The sequence below is a fragment of the Tiliqua scincoides genome, chromosome 8 (assembly GCF_035046505.1).
Source record: "Tiliqua scincoides isolate rTilSci1 chromosome 8, rTilSci1.hap2, whole genome shotgun sequence".
NCBI classification, from domain to species: Eukaryota; Metazoa; Chordata; class Lepidosauria; order Squamata; family Scincidae; genus Tiliqua; species Tiliqua scincoides.
This window is the reverse complement of record NC_089828.1, coordinates 24714585-24737697: the sequence shown is the minus strand read 5'-3', so window position 1 is coordinate 24737697 and position 23113 is coordinate 24714585. Positions and strand designations below refer to the sequence as shown.

The 23113-nt window shown below is 45.0% G+C and overlaps 1 protein-coding gene and 1 pseudogene across 1 annotated transcript in view; both read right to left on the bottom strand.

Moving 5' to 3' along the window:
* Nucleotides 1-23113, bottom strand: part of KLF13 (KLF transcription factor 13) — a 70191-nt gene that overhangs the window by 13385 nt on the left and 33693 nt on the right. The window contains exon 2 of the mRNA XM_066636352.1: nucleotides 9218-9495. Coding sequence (XP_066492449.1) covers nucleotides 9218-9495 — 278 coding nt within the window. The remainder of the gene's footprint in view (nucleotides 1-9217; nucleotides 9496-23113) is intronic.
* Nucleotides 14943-15056, bottom strand: LOC136659773 (5S ribosomal RNA; annotated as a pseudogene).

Sequence of the window (23113 nt, the reverse complement as noted above, 5' to 3'; positions counted from 1 at the left end):
ACTTAGATACAGGATTGCTGCTTAAATGTTCGAGTACAGTAGGAAGCTCCATGAAGAGAAGGGAAATATATCACAGCCTGTGTCTTTGGGCAGATCCTACCTGGATGTTCTCCTGTGCATGCCCACGTACAATGAAAGTTCCTGCACTGCTTCCTTTGAATTCAGTGAAGCTTGTGCAGCAGAAGTTTCAAGGGGATTGTGCTTTTTCACAGTAATTTTCTGTGGATGAGAGTATTTATGCTCAAAGAGAATTTCCTGCTACATGCAGAGGGTAGGACTAGATGACCTTGTAGATCTCTTCCAACTCTATGATTCTACAGCTGTGGTCCCTAGGCCCTCTCTCCAGAGAAATACAGTTCCCAGGATCCTTTGGAAAGAGGGAGTGACTATTTAACCAAATCAGTGGCATAAATGTGCTCTGATGGTTAGGTAGAAGGATATCCATATGGGCCTTTTTTTAAAATCATTAATTTTATTTAGAAATGCAAACATCACTAATCATGCATACAAGTTGACATTTGACATTTGTTGGTTGTCTGTCTTCTCTTTTCTGTTTGTTGCATAGGAACATTGTCACAATATAGAAATCTATGCAGTACAAAATACATTTTAAAAAAGGATTACAGCAGAGCAGGAAGAGATCAACATATGGCTATACAACTGCAATACTTCAATGTAGTGATTCATTTTTTTAAAAAAAATCCAAAAAGTGACCCATGAAAGCACTCAGCTTCTGTTGAGAAAACGGATAAGGTGAAATGATGACAAGAACTGTCGTCTTTCATCTTAAAGTGTAAAGATGTATGTAAACATGTGTAACATCCACATACTTCCATTTGTGTACTCACACACAGAGTATCTCTATCTATTTATGCATAAGTAACTATACAGTTATAGCTTCAACAGGAATGAGACTTGGGGATGGCCTATAGGTTATATTTGCCATGATGCCGCTAAAGGATTACTTGGCCCGGTTGCCTTCAGACCATTGAGGCTATTGATTTATTATATGGTGCCAACTGTGTTCCTGGTACTTTACAGAGAAACAGATGGATCTCTGCCCCAGGGAGCCTACAATCTAAACTTTAATAGTGGGGAAGATACCAAAGAATGGGGAGGGGAAGAAGAGTGGACATTTCAGAGGAGGCAAAGCTAGCAAGAGATGAGTACAAGCAAAGAACTCTATCCTGGATGAATAACATGTCCCTCGGGTAAATATGCCTCACCTTCTTCACATGTAGTACATCTATGTTAGCACCACATGTTCCTGAGGAGCTGATCCTGGTGTTGATGTACACCAAGTGCAAAAATGTCGGGATGTGTTTAGCAGTGGTGCTACATGTACATATAACATAGGTATCTAAACAAATTATTACATGGAGGCACTTCCATGCATTTAGCATAACACAGGGGTCTCCAAACTTTTCAGTACAAGAGCCAGCCCATTTTTCATGGATTGAAAAAAATCACGTTATAGAAATGAATGAATGAAATTTAAATGAATGAATAAGTTTTACTTGGATCCTTTTTTGTAATCCACATGATACATTCAGGACAAAAGAGAAATGTGATATTACAAAGAAACAATGCGGTGTTTAAACTGGGAAATGATATATAATGAGTAAAAATGTCAAACATTAGCAAATGCTCTAACAAAAAGAAAAGTTGCTATGAACTGAATAAAACCTTGTGGTCAGATGTGGCTTCCGGGCCATAGTTTGAAGACCCCTGGCCTAAAAACTAAACCACCAACAAGTCATGTAGGAGAACTTTACTTCTCTAAAGTTCAAAGATGTGCCGAGAGCTTTTGGCCAGGCTCATCTCTAGCTATAATGAAGTGAATATCCATATTTGTCCTGAAGACTTTCCCCCCAACCCCGAGTAGAAGATATGTGGATATGTTTCTGTATATACTGTACTTGGATACACTGGGAAGAATTAAACACAGCTCAGCTATTTTCTACACTATGCCTGGACTGTATTACAATCTCTAACATGTAAGAGGCTGCTATACTGCTCTTGGCCAGACAGCCTGCTACGCACAACAGTCGCAATGCACTGGCAATTCCTCCTGCACAAATCCATTGAAACAAACAAACAGTAGGACAAGACAGCAAATGTTTGTTTTATTTAATTCCTTGGAAGGGGGCAGTTGATGCAATCAGTATGCTACCACGGAAAAACCTTTGCCTGGACTGTACCACTTGAGGCTATGAATGCAAAGGTGGTATGTTCCAACATTCCCCCATGAACAAAATCCCTTGCACATAGAACAAAATAATATTGTAAGAAGACAGCTAAGTGGAACCTTAACAAGTATGTGCAAAAAGCAGAGGGAGTTCCCCATGGGAAAACTTTTCGATAGAGTACCTTCACCACCCTGCCTGTGCACCTTGAATTGGTACAATCCGGGAAAATCTTTACCACTAAATTTTGCTGATTGTATAAACCGGTCCCCTGTAGTAACTAGCACAGAAATTCCCAGTGGATTGCTCCCATTTTTTTTTTAAACATTGTTCAAGTTCTACATGGGAGAAATAGCACATCAGGAAATCAGTGTTCAGGTATCATTTGGTTAAATTAGTAAAATAAATGATTATGAGAAGGCAAGCATTATTATATACAGAGTTTGTTTTCCTTACACTGGGCAACATAAAACACATTTCCAAAAAGAATGCAGAACTCACACTGTTTAACTTCTAGGGCTCCTAAAATGGCCTGGACAAAGTTAGGCAGGAACGCAAACCACTTAAAGTGGACGAAGTGTGCCTATGTCCTTGCAACCTGATTCTGAGATGCAGCAACTACATTACAAAGCACTCAATTTGCTTCAAGGTAATGAGGTTTTGGAGGATGCGAGGCTGAAAGGTATTGCAAGACAAATGCCGTTTAAAAAAAATTTAAAAAGGCCATTTTTACAGTAAAATGTGTGTAAAGTACAAAAATCCCATCAAACATATATGTGTTTAGTTATAAATATACATTTTGATACACCTCTCCCATGTCACAATTGTAAACAGCTACCAAGTAATAAATGGCAAAGGCAGAAGCAAGGAGAATCTAGCTGTCGGATGGGAAAATGGGACCGACCAGCTAGTATCACAGAGCCCTCCTCCTCTAGGAGGCCTCTAGGGCCCTCCAAAGTGCCCTGGCACAGGAGTCTAACTCTAGGTGACTTGGAATCCACATTGGGATCCACACCAATACACTAACAACCCAATCCTAACCTGCCCTGGAGCAGGCAGGCTGACTGGCCTGCACTGCATGCAGGGCAGGATTGGGACTCCCCATGGCACTGCCCAGGGCAAGGGGAATTCATCCCCCTTAACCCGGGTAACACCCCAACAGCCCCAATGGGGCTACACAGCTCTGCGCCACCTCATGAAGTGGTGCAGATCCGAGTAACCTGGGGTTGCTCCGGGTCATCCGGGACCAGGGTTAGGATCCAGCCCAAGTGCCAAATCCTGGCCCTACCCCCACTTGGCCACGGCCCACCCACAGGCCTGCCTGCCAACCACCCTCCCCCTACCCCGGAATGCCTCCTTCCTGCCCTCCCCAAGCCCCTACACTGGCCTGCCTTGGCCAGTGTGGCCTTAACCTTCTGCTGGCCAAGTGAGGCTCACATCAGCCTCCAGCAGCCGGTACACATCTGTACACCAGTCCCCCTCCTCACTTGGTGGTGCAAACATGACTCATGGCATGTTTTTGACACCTCTGGTACAGCTCAAGGGACTTGCGCTGGCCCATCTCCTTTTTTGGATTGTGCCCTAAAGTTCTCACCAAGGGAAGATTCACATGACCAGGTGAGTATGAGGGAGGAGAGGAGACACTATACTGTTTTCTTTGGGGGCAGTTGTTTTGGGCAAGGCATGTTATTGTGATGAGGAGGCCCAGTATTGTGATGATGGATTATCTGAATGCTCCTGATGCACATGGCACGCCTGGCCCTCACACATTTCATGTGTGTTCCAGTAATCAAGCAATCCAGGAACTCCCCGTTTATCATTGATTTATCAAAGCCTTTGGACAGTGGTAATCAAGTCCCTATTGAAAGCCATTTCTGCCCAACCCACAGGAGTACACATTTGATCCCTGTTGAGTATACACAATGTTGGGCAGAAATGGCTTAATATCATCATGGTTATGCAGAAGCCACCTAAGTGGTATAGAAGAATCTACTTTCAGTATGTCACCATGCTGTTCTTCAAGGCAGCAGCTGGTCTACATGAAGAGCCAATTGGACTGTACCACTTCAGACTTCAGGTCGGAAAAGTTAGCATTTCAGTGTTCTTCCGTAAAAAAAGAAACCACAGAAAATTAGGCTAAGCTAGATCCTTTCTCCCTAACATTTATTTTTCTATGTCCTAGGAGTGTGCTTTGGGGAGAGCATTCAACCCATGCAAATCTCTCGTCCATGGCCCAGTCCAGGAATAATTTTAACACCTGATCTACTATTTGTGCAGGTGTGCTCTTTTTGCAAATCATTGTTGCAATAAGGCAATTGAGATCACATTACCAGCCATATTGCTATGAGCTGAAGTTGGCTTTCCTTCTCTCAAGGCCTAGATCTATACTGTAAGACTATACTATGTACTGTATCTGATTCTACAGTGGGCTTAATCAAACAGGGAATTGGTCTAATATTGTGTTTATTCATTAGTATGCTCTGAGCACTTGCCACTTCTTTTTTCTTCTTTTTTCAAGCACTCTGTCATGTCTTCACCGCATTGTGATATTTGTCTCAATCTACCCTTTCTGGGCGCCCCTAGAACCATTTTTACGATTTCGGCAGAGAACTCTCCATACTGATTATTGGGCTATAGAAGTGCAACCATGGAGAGCAGCCTGAAGGTAGTGTCTGCAGCTGTGAAGATGTCATTGTAAAATCAACTTATTTACGGAGAAATAGTCTGGGACACAATGACCCAGCTGACATTCTCCTGACCTAGTGCAGAAAAGGATTCACAGCATGTACACACGACCACTGACAGCCTAGCGTAAATCAAGTGGGTGTGTTCAGTGGGCCGTGTGCACAGTACACAACAGACTTTGCAGGGGTGTGAGAGTGCAGACCTTAGTGAAGAAGCAGGAAGCTGGAAACCCCCAGAGAGTGATGTTTTATCTTTTTCTTTTCTTTTTTTACAGCAGAGGTTGTGATAGCTTTACAGATAGCTACATAGAATCAAATAGCCTGATATACGTGAAAGACAGAGAAAACAGAGGAGAAAAAAATATCTGCTCCTTTGCCTTGTTGGCGTGCTGTTTACATTAATAATAATTAGTCAAAAAGTTGCCAAAGGTTAAAACAAAGCTTCATGTCCTCTCTGTTAGTGGAAAGAAGTCTTGTTATTAGCAGATCCTGAGTGTGTTGCTTTATGTTTGCTACAATTTACGAAATGGCAACAAATGAAAATTGGTGGTTTAAAAAAAAAATCTCAGATACATAAATCATAGCTTCCCTTCCGTTTACATGCCCAGGGTCACAGTCCTGACCCATCTGTAATAGAGTATTACATTGAGATTAATAAGATTCTAAGTAGTTTTAAGAGGAGAGCTCACATCAGTTTACAAAAGCAGCCCCTATCGGGAGGATCCATGGATGGGTGATAAAGCATATATTTTGCTTGTACAAAGAACCATGTCTCTGGCATACCCAGTAGCAGGATTGGGGAAAGACCTGACGGAGCTGAGATCTTGAAAAACCACTTCCAGTCAGCATAGACAGTGTTGAGCCATGTCCATCAAAGGCCTCACTAGGTACAAGGCAATTTCATATGTTCATATACGGAAGCCACAAATCAAAGCTGATCTCCTGGACCACATAGGGCTTCATTCTGACCCCCAGTCATATAGCCATGCAAGGTGGCTGCTGGGTGTGTCAGCGCACATGAGCCTGTCCAAATCTGAAGGAACATCACTAAGGGCCCAGTCCTATCCAACTTCCCGGTGCTCATGCAGATATGCCAACAGGGTGTGCACAGCATTCGGAAGTGAGGGGACAATCACGGAGTCCTCCTTAAAGTAAGAGAACGCGGGGTTGCATTACGACTGCATCGGAGTTGGAAAGTTGGATAGGATTGGTTCCTGAATGTGTAGTACCATTGATGATTGCTTGTGTAGGATGTGATTTCAAACTGTTCGTGGTAGGGAGATAGAAGAGAAATATCTTAGAAAAATAACATTTCTTAAAGGATCAGATAGATAATGTTGGCATTAATGTAAACATTAACAGAAGATAATGTTGGCTTAAATTTTGCAATGGTTTATATCCTATTTACTGTGTCAATCCCTATACCTATCAAATCATAAATCAATTCCTACTGCAAGCTATGTTCCTACGACGAATGGCTTTGTAAACAGACAACTAATGTCCCTTCTTTGTTGTCCTGGACATTTCTCATTATCTGCAACTGAAGTTCATGGCTAGGCTTAACTACTAAAATTATTTGGAATGTGAATTTTTTTTAAAAAAATCTCTGTGTATTATACTCACACAGCCAGGCTTACTGGATATCCCGAGTTATTATCGCCATTGCTCCAGAAACAGAAGGTTCTGTCTTTCCCCAAATCTACATAAGTCTGGCAATTCGTTATGCAAAACAAACAGAACTTTGACCTCCAGAAATGGTGGCGGAATTGGTCCGTTGTTGCTGCATTCAGTTATGAATCCACATTGATGAGTTTTGCCTAACCCAGCTTATAGTGAATAAAGTTGAAAACATTCATGTAATGATGAACTTTGGAACCAATGCCCATAAAATACTGAAATATCTACATTTTGACCTTTGTTTATATAAAAGGTGGCAGTACAATGGAGACAGTGCCTGGGACTTAGAACAATATTTGCATGTACCTAGAAACTACTTTTAAATTGCTGACATCTTATTGTCCTCTGACAGTTAATATACAGTACAATTGGTTCTCAAACAAGCTGGCACAACGGAATCATTGCAAAGCAGGAAGGAAGATCTTGGTTAAGACACCTTTGGAATGTTGAGAAGATCCCAATTACTGTAAACAGCAGTTTGGGGTTACGATATTTGTTCTACTGTACTACGGTCGACTGTAAGTTTATCACTTACAGTAATTTTAAAATCGGTACAGGATCACAGAGAAAAGCACCTGAATGTTCACCATGCAGCATGTGAGCCAGTTGATCTGACAACAAGTTCCTGAAGGGTGTAGTCCTGACCAACTTTCCAGCATTGAGCTAGCCACAATGCAGACCCAAGGTAAGTTTGCAAACATGCCCTTACCTTGACGAGGCCTCCTTGACTTCCTCCTCACTGTAGGATGCAGTGGCCCAGCTATGTCAGTGCTGGAAAGTTGGTTAGGGTTGCACCTGAAATCTTCCAACATTGGCTTTTGAACTTTGCAATTTCTAACTTTGCAATTTCTAGTTCAAGCATAAAGTATTCCTCAACCTCTGGCCCATTCCCGCCAATCATGCGTTGCCACTGGGGATCCCAGAAGCGAATGTGCATGTGCATTCTCCTCATTCAAAAGACACACCAGATGCACATTGACAGTTTATGCAGATGGCTGGTGATGCACACAGATCTGTCTTGCTACATTGGGATATTAATTTTTTTTTTTTCCTAAATAGTCACCAATTCTTTTTTGGACCTTGTCCATTATAGGATGTGGGCACCCTTGACCTACTAAGAGATTCTCTCACGGGCTGTAGGGCTGGAGAGATCTGTTGCAGTATGAGAGGCCGGGAAGATGAAAGCTTAGTCTGGGGACTCTTGATTTCCTTGTTGAGGCAGGAGATTCTCTGATGTGCGGTCAGACCCTGTACAGTGCTAAAAGTGTAGGAGAAACATGAAGTACTGTTGAGCTAAAACACCATTTTGTAACACTTTCTAGATGCAAGTTTTTTTCCAGTATGAAAACAGTTTTCCGATTACAGCTACGTGGTTTTGTCTTATTACTTACTGACCATCACTACGTTACAGTGTTGTACAGAAACCTTCTGCTTTTACGTTCAGCTTACTGGGATACAGAGTCTTTATAACAGAGAAGTACCTTGATATAAGTTGGATGAATTTGGATACACAGTTTCCCCAGTTTGTTTATTCTTTTTGCATAAAACTGTTCAAGTTGAGAAGTCTGTGTGCCTAACTTTGTGAGCCACATAATAGACAAGCAGTGCAGAGAGTCAAGGGCATAGGGCACAATCCTTGGTGAAAGTCTCCTGCGCATACCCCATTTGTTTCAATGGGGCTTCCACAAGGGAACTCCCCAGAGGACTGCAAGTTGTCCTGCCTCTAAATGGTGGTGCTACCATTTTGTACTGTTTCCCAGTGTAAATACATTTCCCTATATTTAGAACATTTGATTAAGGCATCTCGTTTCGCTGTATTTTTGCTTTTACAAAACATTTCCAACCCACCCAAAAAAGAAAGAAAGAAAGAAAAACCCACAACTCCCAACATGTCAAACTTTGTAGACAAGCTGTGTTTTGCCACAGGAAGCCGGTGTGGTAGAATTGTCTCTGTACAAAATGACATTTAACAAAAAAAAATAAAGAGCAACTGAATGCAATGGTATTAGGGCAATTGCCTTATATGGTCCTATTTTCCCAAGTGTATTTATACCAACTGTGAAACCAGACCATGTGAGCAAAAAGTCCATGTCTTGGTTTCTTCCTGGAGGTGTGAAAGAACTCGACACCACTGTTTTGAGTGCAAATCCGTTTACCGAGCAAAGCTGCTGAAAGGTGTGTGTCTTCATTGTACTTACTGTGTCACATAAATACGTATCCCTGAGAAAGATGAAAGGGGTTGAAAAAAGAGGAGGTTCCTGGTTTGCAATCTCTTTCTACAAAATTTGCATTGTCACCTGAGCAAAAGTCTTTAAAAAATATTTATCTGTTAAAAAAAACCTACCAACAGGAACATCTTCTTAAGGCTTGTGGGGGAGGGAAACAACCCAAAAACATTCTGGAAAAAGAATTGCTGGCAGGAAGATGAGAGGTGATCCATTGATGCATGAGGTTAATTTTGCTGTGCTGAAATATTTTCTGCTTGGGAGTTGCAGTGAGAGAAAACAACATATAATTTTTTTTTAATTAAGCAAATGATTACGTGAAAAAAGCAAAGTGTGCAATGCAAATAAAACTCCAAAAAAATTATATATATTTATGTATAGATATAAAAAAAATGACAGAGCAAAGTGCTAGCATCCAGTGCAGGCAGGACTACGGGGAACTTGCCGGACTGATGGTGGGACTGGAAGCATCTGACCGACTGTAGTCACTCAAGGAGCCCGTCCGCGAGCTACTCCCACTCCTCCTCTTAAGCATGCTCGGGTGGAAGTTGGCATGTCGACGGGCATGCTTCGTCAGGTGGTCGCTGCGCATGAAACGCTTCTCGCAGAGAGGGCAGCCAAACTTCTTCTCCCCGGTGTGCGTGCGGTAATGTCGTGCCAGCTCATCAGAGCGGGCAAACTTCTTGTTGCATTCTTCCCACCGGCATTCAAAAGGTCGCTCACCTGTTGAGAGAGAGAAAGCAAAACAGTTTCATTGGCCATGGATTTCTATAGGGAAGAACATAAGAAGAGCGCCGCTGGATCAAGCCAAAGGCCCATCTAGTCCAGCTTCCTGTATCTCACATGGTTGGCAACCTTCAGTCTCAAAAGACTATGGTATAAGTCTACAGCACCCGGTATTCCCAGGTGGTCTCCCATCCAAGTACTAACCAGGCCTGAACCTGCTTAGCTTCTGAGATCATACAAGATCAGGCATGTGCAGGGTAACAGTTGCTGCCTATATCTGTATCTCACAGTGGCCACCAGATGCCTCAGGCAGCACACAAGTCAACAAGAGGCCTGAAACCTATTGCCGCTCCCTTACACCTGGCATATTGAGATGTTACTTTTAAAACCAGAAGGCTGCACGTACCCATTATGGTTTGTAACCCGTGATGGACTTTTCCTCCATAAATCTGTTCAATCCCCTTTTAAAGGTATCTAGGCCAGGTGCCATCATCACATCCAAAAGTAATGGGATCTGTTTCAGACAGGTGTGACTTGCATTTCAAGCTGAGCCCAGCTTGAAAAGGGGCTGGACACAACCTATATGAGCAGATTGAATTTTGTCCTCCCCTCTTTCAAAGCTTCAACTCACCCCTAACCTGGCAAGGAACACTTTCCACATTGAGTGAAATGTGGAGAAATCCACCCAGCCTCCCACCCACGTGCGCCACAGGGCCCTTTTGCAGGGCCAAGTGTAGGAGATTCTAAAATGCATGTTCTGTTCACCCAAAGCACCCTCTTGGCCTTTGGTCTTGTTCTCACCCCGCATGACTTGAGGCTGTGACCCCAAACACCCCCAATGCTCTTCTGCAACTGCGCACTGCAGGGCATGATCAGTAGAAGTGGGCAGTTTGCCTATCAAAGACACTTATCTTCTGGACCCCTGACAATTTTTCAGTGTATCCCAGAGTTCCCTAGGAAATCACAAATCTAAACAATGTAGAATGTTTAGAAACAACCTCGACCAGTAATTGGTCAAAATAATGACCAATATAGTCAGTCCAATCTTCCGAAGAAGAGCTATGGAGAAAGGGCTGTTGTTCTTGTGAGTCTCCTGTACTGAATACACAAATTCTAGTTGCATCCACTGGACTACCTCTTATATTGTGTATGCAAGAGGCTTTCACAGTAAGCATTGCTGCAGGCCTAAAGTCACCCCCACTCCCAACCAGTGTAAATATTCTTGTGAATCTTACTGTTTTGTGGAGCCAAATGGAGCAATGACACTCGCCCTCACAACAGCATGGCTCCATCATTGATGGGGCTTAATGGACTCTGATGGGCAATTTGACTTCTTTCTCTAAAGCCATACTGATGGGTGAGTCACACACACCTGCAGTGACTCCTGGCAGAGTTCAATCTAGCATAATTTGCTGTTGGGTGTGGCATTTTTGTGCTGGTTTTTTGCTGGCAAGTACCTTAGGTAGAACAAGCTGGGACATTGGCTCGCTTCTTTAAAAAGGCTCAAGAAAGACTGGCTATCCTGAGACTATTCTGACTATCCCAAACTACGGAATTACTTGTTAAAATAATCTAGGGGAGGCTGCCGAAAGAGTTTGGTTGTGCTTGAAAAAGAGGGTTTGAGAGCCAGGAGACAACAGGCTTATGTTGTTACAACTTTACCTATTGGTATTCCTAGCTGTCATTATTTTGGCTAGATTTAAAAAAAAACAAACCCATTACACACCTTGTAGCAGTGAGTTCCACAGACAAATGGGGGTGGTTTTTTTGTGTTTTTTTTTTGTTTGTTTGTTTTTAAAATCTGTGCCACACAGCACAATCCCTTGCATGTCTACTCAGAAGTTCCAATATGTTTAATGAGACTTAACTCCTAGGAATCTGTGAATAGCAGTGTTTCTCAAACTGTGGGTCTGTGTTACAGACCTGTACTTTTAACAAGCTACTATGTATATGCTTTTAACAATGATAGTCAATGGAACTCACTCCTGTAAGTGTAAGTAGGACTATAGCCTAGGATTGTTAAAAAATTTTCCTGCTTGATACTGTCACTTCTGTCATGGCATCGCTTCCTGTGGGTCCTGACAGATTCTTATTCTAAAAAGTGGCTTCCAGTGCTCAATGTGTGAGAACCACTAGTGTATAGGATTGCAGCCTTAAACAAACAAGCCTGCTTTGTGTTACTTACACTGAGTGATGACTAGCTTCTGTTATCTAACAGGTCATAAAATGACTGCATCTGCTTCCAAGTCATTCATTATATTTATTGAATATTATTATTCAACAAATTATAAATTTATTATAACCATTCATTATCATTTATATTTAGAATTCATTTTATTATTTTATGCTCAACTTTTCAGCCAAGTTTGGCCTCAAAAGTCAATTATAATGCAGATAAGGGTAAAACTGTAATATGTATACACTAGAGTTCTGGCCCCTTGATAGCTGATGACATAGTCCAGAGTCTCCCCACCAGAGGATATTCCTCTTCTGTTTCTATGAGGGAAGACATTCATCATTTAGCTATCGCATTTCTTTTCCTTTTGTTTAAGCTTTTAAAATGTATACCCTGCCTTGCTTGCTAAAGCAAAGCAAGGCAGCTAATAGCACTAGTAAAGCAAAAAATATAACCAACAACATTAACAGGAACAGTAGCTAAGGGGCAATGGTTGGATCCCAAAGGATCTCCTCTATGGAGAACTCGTGCAGGGAAAGTGCCCTACAGGTAGACCACAGCTGCAATACAAGGACATCTGCAAGAGGGATCTGAAGGCCTTAGGAGTGGACTTCAACAGGTGGGAAACCCTGGCCTCTGAGCGGCCTGCTTGAAGGCAGGCTGTGCAGCATGGCCTTTCCCAGTTTGAAGAGACGCTTGGCCAACAGACTGAGGCAAAGAGGCAAAGAAGGAAGGCCCAGAGCCAGGGAGACAGACGAGGGACAGACTGCACTTGCTCCCAGTGTGGAAGGGATTGTCACTCCTGAATCGGCTTTTTCAGCCACACTAGACGCTGTTCCAAAACCACCATTCAGAGTGCGATACCACAGTCTTTCAAGACTGAAGGTTGCCAACACAAAGCTAAGGGGCTACACCAGTGGTTCCCAAACTGAGTCATGGCTCCCTGGGGATTTATGGAAACCAGACAGGGAAGCAGTGGAATCCTCATGAAAAACCCACTGCCCTAGACAATTTATAGGATTTTAGTTCTGATGGGGAGCCACAGCCAATGGCCTCGTAGGTCAAATGAGCCACCAGTCAAAAAATAGTTTGGGAACCACCGGTCTACACAAAAGTAAGGAGGTAGGCTGCCTCTGCCCTCCTCCCACCACTGTAATTCAAGCGCTGATTGGACCTGGAAACAAATAGTAGCCAATGGAGGGCAAATAAGGGTGGGGGGGTGGTGGTGGAATATGATTGCTGGGTTGCGACATTCAGCAGCAACCGTTGCTTCCACATGTTCTGCCACAGCAGCCCCATGCAACATTCCAGTTGCATAGCCGAGGAGATCCTACTCTGTGGAGTTTTTCCTTGTAGAGGAGGTGAAATGATACATGTAGTACCTGCATCATCGTAACCAGTTCTGTGGGTTTGGGCAGGGAGATGAATGAGGAGGCGTGCTGAGGCTGTCAACCCCTTCTCCCCCTTGAATTATATCAGTTGTGCTCCTCTTAATAGGACAAGGCACTCCAGAGAGTTTTAATCAAATTAGTCTACAGAAGCTGGAGGTACCACGTCAAGCCTTAATCATGCTAAATGTATGAGAGGAGAATCCTGGTCAGGCTGCCGGCGACTTCTCCCATCCACAAGACAAATAGCTGATAAAAGAAAAAAATAACTGGAGCATTAATGAGTCCAGCTTGGCCACTCCTACGTGACTGCAGAGCTCCCACTTCCTCCTTCCATCCATCACACGTGCATTCGTCATGAACGTTCAGTCATCCTGTTTCAGCACATTCATGTGGCTGACTTTTTCCCGTGCCACTGTGCTTTCCAGAACATAGGAGTGATGCCCCAGCTTTCTCTTTCATTGCACTCACTATTGCTAATTACCCTTGGATGATTATGTGTACCTATTAATAATTACTGAACATTTGAATGGTGATTTCTGAATAGGCTCCACATGTGCCTTACAACCAATGGCAAGTAAGTAAATATTATTATCCCCATACTGCAGTTGAGTAAAACTGAGGCTGAGTGATTTGCCTCAAGCCAGTTAGTGAGCTCGTGGCAGAGGCAAGAAAGAAACCTTCTGGCACCTGAGGTAGAATGCTAAATGCTGCCCCACCTTATTTGGTGACATGCCAGCCTCTGTTTTTCCCACTGGCTGGACTGGAACAGGATAAGGGAGATACTCTAGCCCACCAGTCTCCAGTCTTCCTCTCCATTCCCATATTGGCTGGGGGAGCAGTGGAAGTGAGTAGGTAGACAGAGGAGGGTGTACCTCCACCTGGGTGCACCTGAGGCAACAGCTTCACTTGGTCTCACTTGGTTGACTCGGCCCTACTTTCAGAAATGTTGAAGGGGATGCTTGCTTGAATCCCTGATTTCTTCCAAGAGAGCAGGAGTGCATGCCACAAATCCTATGACCAAGTTGCCCAATGCTTACTCCCTATGAGTTGGGACCTATTGTTAGATCATCTTGCAATATCATTATTGCCTCCAACAACTAATGATCACTGCACATGTCATCGGGACACTTCCAAATTTTGTTTTGGCAGTGACCTGACAGTCAAATCATGTAATACTGCAGCTGCTTTCCCCTCTCTTTGGTTCATATGAAACAGCTTTTACTGAAAAGGCCAGAGTCTGGGCCTTGCAAAATGCATTTCAGGTGATTACTTGAGCTCATTGTCTTCCATCAAGTCACTGCTCTTTCAGACGCCTACCTTCTGCCACACAAGGGGCGGGAAAGAGGCCGATTTATGGTCTCATGTGACCCCGTGCAGAATGCAAAATGTTCTTAGGTTAGCTTTTCCCCTGAGTGCAATGCACACATGTTATGGTGATGGATATACTTGAACTTTTCCATTAGCTCAAGATTCCATGTGTAAGAGAGTGTAAAGGGAGCTCTGGGTTTTCTCTCACAGCTCAGTCATGTGCTCGGGGGAGCTTCTGATCATTTTATCGAAGATGCTAATTATCAGGTTAGAATGTGTTTCTGTAGCAACCACAAATACTGTTGGGGTGGAAGATATGATTTTGAATGCTGAAATTGATTGGAGGGGTGGCAAATTTTCAGTCTGGCTCTCCTCTTTCTTTTTGCAAAGTTTTGAATTTGCATTCATATCACATGTTTCTAGTCAAACATTCCCAATTATAGAGGTTCTTGGATCCATGGGCTTTTCTTAAGGGGTGAAAAAAAAATGTACAAGTATTAAACTTGACCTGTAGATTCTTAACATGAAATAATGGTTGGCAACCTTCAGTCTCAAAAGACTATGGTATAAGCCTACAGCACCTGGTATTCCCAGGCGGTCTCCCATCCAAGAACTAACCAGGCCTGACCCTGCTTAGCTTCCGAGATCACACGAGATCGGGCATGTGCAGGGTAACAGTTGCCTAACATGAAATAATTTCCTTAACATTCTCCAACAGGTCATATAGGGTGATAGTTGTTTTAGAACTGTCCCTCCATGTTTATTTTTTATCATGAAAGTTGATGCATTTTGAATTTTTTTTTTAAGGAACATCTCAAAATCTGACATTGTGCAACACGTCAAACTTCTGCACAAACATGTATCCATGTTCAGCCATTAATTCTGCCACAGCTGCTAAAATAGCAGAAGTATATGTAAATCTGCCAGAGTTCTTGTTTTCTTGGTACTGGGAATTGTTCTACAGCTCCAGTCTGTTTTGGACTGCAGGTTCACCTGGTGCCACTTTGCCCCAGCTTTCCAGCAGCCACTACAGATGGAAGCAGGAGGCTACTGGCAAGCTGATCAATGGCTTGTTGGCTGTGCCCTGAGCTTACTTGCGCACTATTGTGTTTGCTTTCCTTTGCTCTGCCACTTCCTGGTCTATTTGCCTGTTCCCTGCTGAGCTAACCTTGGTTTCCAATCCCCCCAATGAGTATCACCCACAAACAGCTTAGCCTTCTGACAAAAGCTCAAGAAAGAAGCAACCTCTCATTGACCAGCTGTTAGCACCTAAATGTGTATTAACATTTCTCTTTTGACATCCATTTTAATGTATTTTTATTACTACAGGTGGGGCCTCTTCATCTGTGGGTCTGGCACCCACAGATCTGACTCACTGTGAGTGCCAAATCTGCACTGTTGGGCCACATCTGACCTCCCAGACACAACCGGAAGAGCCTTTTCAACACCTCTGGGAGGCTTTCTGAGGCTTGGAGAGGCTGCGCATGGCCTCTCCTGGCCTCAGAACACCTCCAGATTCAACCGGAAGGTGCTTCCAGTCACATCCAGAGATTCCCTAATGGCCCCCTACCCACAGATTCCATTATCCACAGGTTTCATTATCCGTGAGGGGTCCCACAGATACCAAGGTCCAATTTTATTATTATTACTTTTATTAATACTACTATCAGTGGCATCACAGCCCACCAGATGTTGGGTCTGGGATTTTTGGATGCTGACCAGTTTGAACTCCACCCAAGAGTTTAAGAACTGGTGCGATATTACACTATTCCTAATAGTGCAGCTCATTGAGGTTGTTCAGCTGTTATCTTGTCAATGCCTCTATTGTCCAGCTATTTCTTAAGGGCCTTGGGTATTGTACTTAGTGCACCAATGACAATGGGGTTGCTTGTTTTCTTTCCCCAAAGGCATTGGATTTCAATTTCCAGGTCTTTGTATTCTGTGCTCTTTTCCAATTGTTTTTCCTTGATTTGATTATCTCCTGGATAATGATAATGATGATGATTTAAAGCCAGGCGAGCCATTTCTCTTTCCTTTAAAAAAATGTAAAAGAAATGCGAATAGGGGTCATAAAGCACAGAGTGTGGAAAACAGACTTTTGTATTGTTGGAAAGCCAGCCACTAGAAACATAGCCATGTAATTGAAATGATCTGATGGGTTTTCCAGTCCCTCTGAACAGATGAGGACATGTGCCATGATCTGCCATCAGTTACTATTTTTGCTACAGAGGTTTGGGTTCAGTTCATTCACATATGTAAATTCATCAATTGATTGGGGAGGGGGGGGAGGCAGCCTGGAGTGATAGGCCGCTTGTTTTTGAATGAGCTGATCACACAGCAGACACAGCTTTCACATCATCTCCAGGCATAGGGGCTAAGCCCCTAAGCTTGTCAAAAGGAAGTCAGAAACTGGGAGCCAGAAGCCAGGCATTGTGCCAGGGGTAGGAGCTGAGGGGGTTAAATCAAGAATCAGCTAGATCAGGGGTGCCCAAACCCCGGCCCAGGGGCCACTTGCGGCCCTCGAAGCCTCTCAATGTGGCCCTCAGAGAGCCCCCAGTCTCCAATGAGCCTCTGGCCCTCCGGAGATTTGTTGAAGCCCGCACTGGCGCAACGCAACTGCTCTCAGCGTGAGGGCAACTGTTTGACCTCTTGCGTGAGCTGTGGGATGAGGGCTCCCTCCACTGCTTGTTGTTTCATGTCTGTAATGCAGTAGCGGCAGCAAAGGAAAGGCCAGCCTTGCTTTTTGCAAGGCCTTTTATAGGCCTTGAGATATTGCAAGACCTTCAATCATTCATATAAGTTCATCTTTAACATATTAGTTTATGTAAACTTATGCAAATTTATTCAAATTTTAAATGTAAATTAATTCTTTTTTCCCCTGGCCCCCGACACAGTGTCAGAGAGACGATGTGGCCCTCCTGCCAAAAACTTTGGACACCCCTGAGCTAGATCCAGGGAAAGCTATCATTGACCAGATCAGGTCTTAGCCTGAGTAGGAAGAAGCCCTTCCTGTTGAGAAGAGCCACTGCCAGCCAGGGTACAGCATGCATGGAGACAGGGGTTCAGAGTTCTAGCCCTAAGCAGTTCCTTAGACAAGGAAACCAATCCCCTGCTTCCTGTGCCACAGGAGCTGTGGGTCAGAACAGGCAGCTGCCAATAGTTTGAGCCAGGATACAAAATCCACTGACCGGAATCTTCCTGGTCTTGTGGTCAGCTGACTCTGAAAAGCCAATCCAGTGCCACTGCCTTCTATATAGCTCCGTGTTCTGCTGGAATCCCTCATTCTGGGCAACTGGTCATGAAGACACTGGGTTGTCCATCTGGGCTGCCAGCCAATCCCTTTCCCTCGTCGCTCCACATTCTTGTCACCTCTCCAGCTGGTGTGGTATTTCCAAGAGCACAAAAGTGTGAACATTTCAACATGCACAGTGCATGTGTAGGTGTGATATCATTATACGCTTGCGGGGAGCGCAACAACTTATTTAGGTGCCTCTCGGAAAGCAGCCTATCAAGTGGGCAACTTGCAGCAAGAAGAAACCTGCCTTAAGGTGTTCATGAAAATGTGACATAATTCTCATTGCATTGCACCCATGCCCTGTGTGGAAACTCTCAAGTGGCCGCACCATTTTTGTCTCTCAAACCGGGGGGGGGGGGGGGTGAGGATGTGGTTTGCTGGTGCAGGTGAAATTGTCAAGTGCCCTTTTACTGGCAGGAAAGAAAGCACTCAGGAGCAAGAGCAATAAGAGAAGCTCATTGCTTCAGATTTCTTAAGGAACCAGCAATGTAGCAAAGTTTTCTTGCATCAGGCTGAATTCTGCCGAAGTTTGCTACAGCAAAATAGCTGCGCCTGTTACCCTGCAGATGCCTGATCTTGTCTGATCTCGGAAGCTAAGCAGGGTCAGGCCTGGTTAGTACTTGGATGGAAGACTGCCTGAGAATACCAGGTGCTGTAGGCTTATACCAGAGTCTTTCAAGACTGAAGGTTGCCAACCAATGGTTCACTATGGAGAAATGCTTGCTATTAGGGCCAACCCAAGACCTCCTGATACGTGAAGTAGCAAGCCAAATGTTGCCCCCTCACCCATTTATGTGCTGGCCTCTGCTCCTCCCAGTCTCCAATGCTCTAGCTCAGCACTCTACATTTGTTCTTCCTCTCTGTCCCCCTCTTCCTTTAACAATCCAGGGTGTGGAGGGGGAGGAGGAGCAATGGAGGCAAATAGGCAGGCAGAGATGAACATCCCTCACCAGTCTGTTGCATGAGACGACCACTTCAGTTGGCTTCATGGATGGGCCAGCCCTATTTGCCATCCTGGCCTTGAGGACATGTGGTCAAAAGTGGTCCCACCCAATGTTTTGTTTGGGCCTGTCCTCCACCAGTAACTGGTCTAAGAAGCCTGAATTCCCTTTTCCAAATCTCTCCAAGCAGACAAATACCACTTGTCTGCTTGCCCCCCCTCCCTTTAAAAGGTTTTTGATGCTAACAAAATTTTTAAAAGGTAGTACAATACTCCCCTTTTGCTAAGGCAATGCAGTGCAAATCCTGGCCATGCAATCCCCTACCACAGTTGTTCTCAAACTGGTGGGTCGTGACCCACCAGGGAAACCAGAAATGGGCCATTCCCCCTTAAGGGGAGTGGCCAAGGAATGTGTCCCCAACGGTGCTGGAGTGATCGCAGTGCCGTGGGGTTCTAGGAACATCCTGTCAGCTTGAGTTCTGAGTGAAGCAGTACCACAGCTTACAAGTTGGTAAGAGCAGGTGTAGAGTGATGATTCAGTGGAATCAGCAAGCACCTGGGACAGGCACACCCTGGGTGTGACCAAGCCAATACTGATTGGCTGAGCCGACTACATAAGCTTAGTCTGCTGGAGCTTCCAGGGCAGCAGTAGGGGAGTTGATAGAGATAACTGTTTGACTGCTGCCAGCAACTGAGGAGGCTGGATACTGTATGTATATGATATTACTGACTTATGGACTGAACCTTTGACTGTGTATTATTGGAACTGATTTGGATTTTGTTATACTGGAACTGATTGCTCTCCATGCTGACTCTTGGACTGTTAACTGACTACTCTGAATGTGATATCCCTTGCTCAATACAACTGCTGAAAGTACTCTGCTGTAGTTGAAGTGTTTTCTTGCAACCTGCTCACATTGGGACAAGACTGGGATCCTACAACATTCCTCTCATAATTTTATACAAAAGCCCTTTAACCTTAACACATCCGAACGCTCCTGGGGGTGTCCTGCATCTTCCTGGAGGATCCTGGATGTTTGCAGCTGCCTCTGCGACCCTCTGTGCAGCTGCAATGAGCTCTGATCTGCTATCGGAGTTCACTTCCAATTTGCCCAATTGCAAACTGGGAGTGAGCTCCAATAGCAGAACAGAACTCTTTGCGGCCACATGGAGGGTCACAGAGGCGGCTACAAGCATCCAGGAGGTTGCAGGACACCCTCAGGTACGTTAAGATGTCTCTGGGTTCCCGCAGTGCCGCGATCACTGTGGCACTGTTAGGGCCCCCCCACCCCCACTATCGCATCAACTGAGTGCAATCCCAAAGTACCAGTAGGACTTTGGGAACTGCTCCCCTGCTAGATGAATATGCAGTTGTATAAAAGGCAAGGCTGTCCCAAGAGGTTCCTGCAGCAGTAGAAAACTGTAATAACTTTCTACCTGCAGTGAGACAAACATGTAGCAACTTTCTAAGAAACACCACCCTGCTCTTTGCAAGAGCGCCACCTGTTCGATGCTGATTTTAGACTTTGATGTATTATTTTATTTGAATTTACTACAACGTGTTTCTGTGAAAGGAGACTCTGCACTGACGTATAAACAAGACTGACCTGTTTATGATTTAAATCTTCTCTATAATTCTATGTTCTTTCTTTTTTTGCTTATTATTCAGTATTCAGTGTCTTTTAATTATGAGCATACCCCTCAAGGCAGGCACGTAGTTAAAACACATGTCAAAATGTAAAACAATAAAAATATTTCGGCAAAGGCGTCAACAGTACTGTCTTGAACCAGCAGCAGCAGCAGACACAAAGTACAAGCTCTACCGACGTGTTTTATTTATACTGGATCCCTGGGGGCTGCTGGTAGCTGGGGCATCACCACAATGGCAAGAAAGGGTTTGTTCCAAAGCAAATGCTGTAGAAGTAGAGCCGGCGTTATACATTCTTGAAAGGAAAGGAAGAAAGAAGTTCATTGTAGCAATGACGGTGGACTCAACAGTGGCCTGGCAGGTTGACCAAACCCCATGCGATAGTCTGCAGTGTGATTTCCAAGCAGCACACGGAGATGTTAATTCCTGCTAAGGACAGTTGGAATGATACTTTGAAAAGAGCAAAGAGATGGCTGAGGGTGCGGATGAATGGACACACACCTGTTGTGATTTGTAAGTGATCTGGGGAAACTTGGTTAAAAGTGATAGCCTGGCACTAGTGACAGGGAATTTGTGAGGGCTTGCCAGGGTTCAGGCTCCAGGTTCTGAGCCCCAGGGGCTGGGGAAGCTGGCTGGCAGTAACACTGGGTCAGAAGCAGGTACGTGGTGCAAACCAAGCCCTAAAGTAGCCATTGGAGGACGGGACTAGGGCTTTATATGGCATGGTGTGCAGGGACTGGACCCTTGGAGCCACCTGACGGAATGCTCAGGCAGGTACTGTAGCCTCTATCACTATTATTGACATGGCTCAGCTATGTTTAAGCCTTAGGCCAGTGGTTTGCAAACTGGGGCGTCGCGACACCCCAGCTTGTGCGTCCTGGCCTCTGACCCCTTAAGGGGTGGGGCAGCCAGGAGACAGGGGGAAGGCAGTGGTGCGATCCGCAGGGTGCACTTGCCCAAGCCTCCTGCAGCCTCCCAGGGGTGCAGGGAGCCCTGCGCAACCTTTGGCAGGGCTCCCCAGGTGAGGAAAAGGGGAAGTGAAGCGATTGCGCCCCGTTCCGCAAAACTGGAAGCAGAGCACGATCACTCCGCTTTCCCGTCTGACAGGGCTGCAGGGACTGGGGTGCACCCTCCAGTCCCTACAGCAGCCGTCCCTGTGGGCGGGGAGCCCTGCGCGAGTGCCTGCAGGGCTCCCAGGTCAGGGAAAGGGAGAGTGGGGCGATCGCACTCCGCTTCCGCTTTTGCAGAGGCAGAGCAGATCGCTCCACTCTCCCGTTCCCTGACCTGGGGCACCTTGCAGGCGCTCGCGCAGGGCTCCCCACACACAGGGATGGCTGCTGCAGGGACTGGTGAGTGCATCCCAGTCCCTGCAGCCCCCTGAGTGACGCGATCCTGGGGATCACGTCACTGCCTTCCCCCTTCCCCTGATGCCTCCCCCCACCCCCGCAAAGACTTACTGCGGGTTTCAAACTGTGGTTTGAAAACCGCAGCCTTAGGCTTTAATCCTAACCACACTTTCCTGAGAGTAAGTCCAATTGAACAAAATAGGACCTACTTCTGAGTAAACCTGGTTAGGATTGTGCCCTTAGTCAAGCAGGAACAGAACAGAGTTCTGTCTGCAGAGCTCTCCGTGGAAATTGCATATTGGTGATGCAAGAGGTTAGGGGCCAAAGCCTGACTGCTGGGACCCCCAGTTTCTTTCTCTCACTCTCACTCTCACTCTCACTCTCACTCTCTCACACACACACACACACACACACACACACACACACACACACACACACACACACTACCACTGGCTTTCAAGACTCTGTCAGCACACTAGTTGGATTTGGGAGTGTGGCACAGGAGGGCTGGACCTCACCTGTGTTCCCTTGGCCAAAATGTTAAACCAGCAAAAGAGGCAGCGTAGGTTAAAGCACTTCAGTAGTAGTCTCTCTCCCGTATATTAGGGCCATAAGATTGTCCTGCCCATGTCACTTTGAAATACATCCTTTAAACCATCTTTAAACACCTTTCTGGTTATTTATTTGGGCTTCAGGGTTGTTGTTTTCCTGGCAGCCAGGGCCAGTTTCATGCATGGTTCACCGAACTATTGCTTCTGTCTGTGTCGCAGAGGATGCCATGCACCTCTTCTTCCATGTACACAACAGCCACAGGAGGTAGGCACTCCAGATCTAAGTCTGCTAATGGCCTGCTTAGTACAACCTCTCCATTTTTTGCAGGGTGGTTTGTGGAACTCGAGCCATCATGCACACAGGGCTTTCTGTGGCACACTTGTCTCGCGCATGGTGTTATGTGCGCAGATGAGGCAGAAGCACAGCTTCTCCACTTTCTGAATGACAGCACTGCCTTGGCAAGTGTATAAATGGGGCCCGGCTTACTCAGAGGGCCACATAAAAGAGCAGCTGGAATATTTTTTTCCCCCTGCAGAATGGGAGACAAAGAGAGCTTTCCAAAGATAGCCCGATTGTGCATGATTTCTTGGGTGGAACTGTGGTCTTCATCTGACTGAGCAAACGACAGAGTATTTTTAAACAAAGCGTCCTTAAATAACGTTTGGCGTGGTTTGAGAAAACATTTCCACTTCCACTGTTTTTCTACAGGCACATCAAACTGACCAAAAAGCCAAACCCCAAACCATCCTCAAGGCAACGGGGCATTAAAGCCTTAGGCTGGGCTGGATAAAAAATCTTTCTCTGCAGCATGTGGAAAAGAAACAAATTCAGAGGCCCTCCTTCCCTAAGCAGAGAGCAGGACTATTTTCAGCCCTGTAATTTATTTATTCCCCTTTAATGTTTTCATTTTATCCACAGTTTTTCTCCCCCTGCAGTTGTAAAAACTCCCAGAGTCGCCA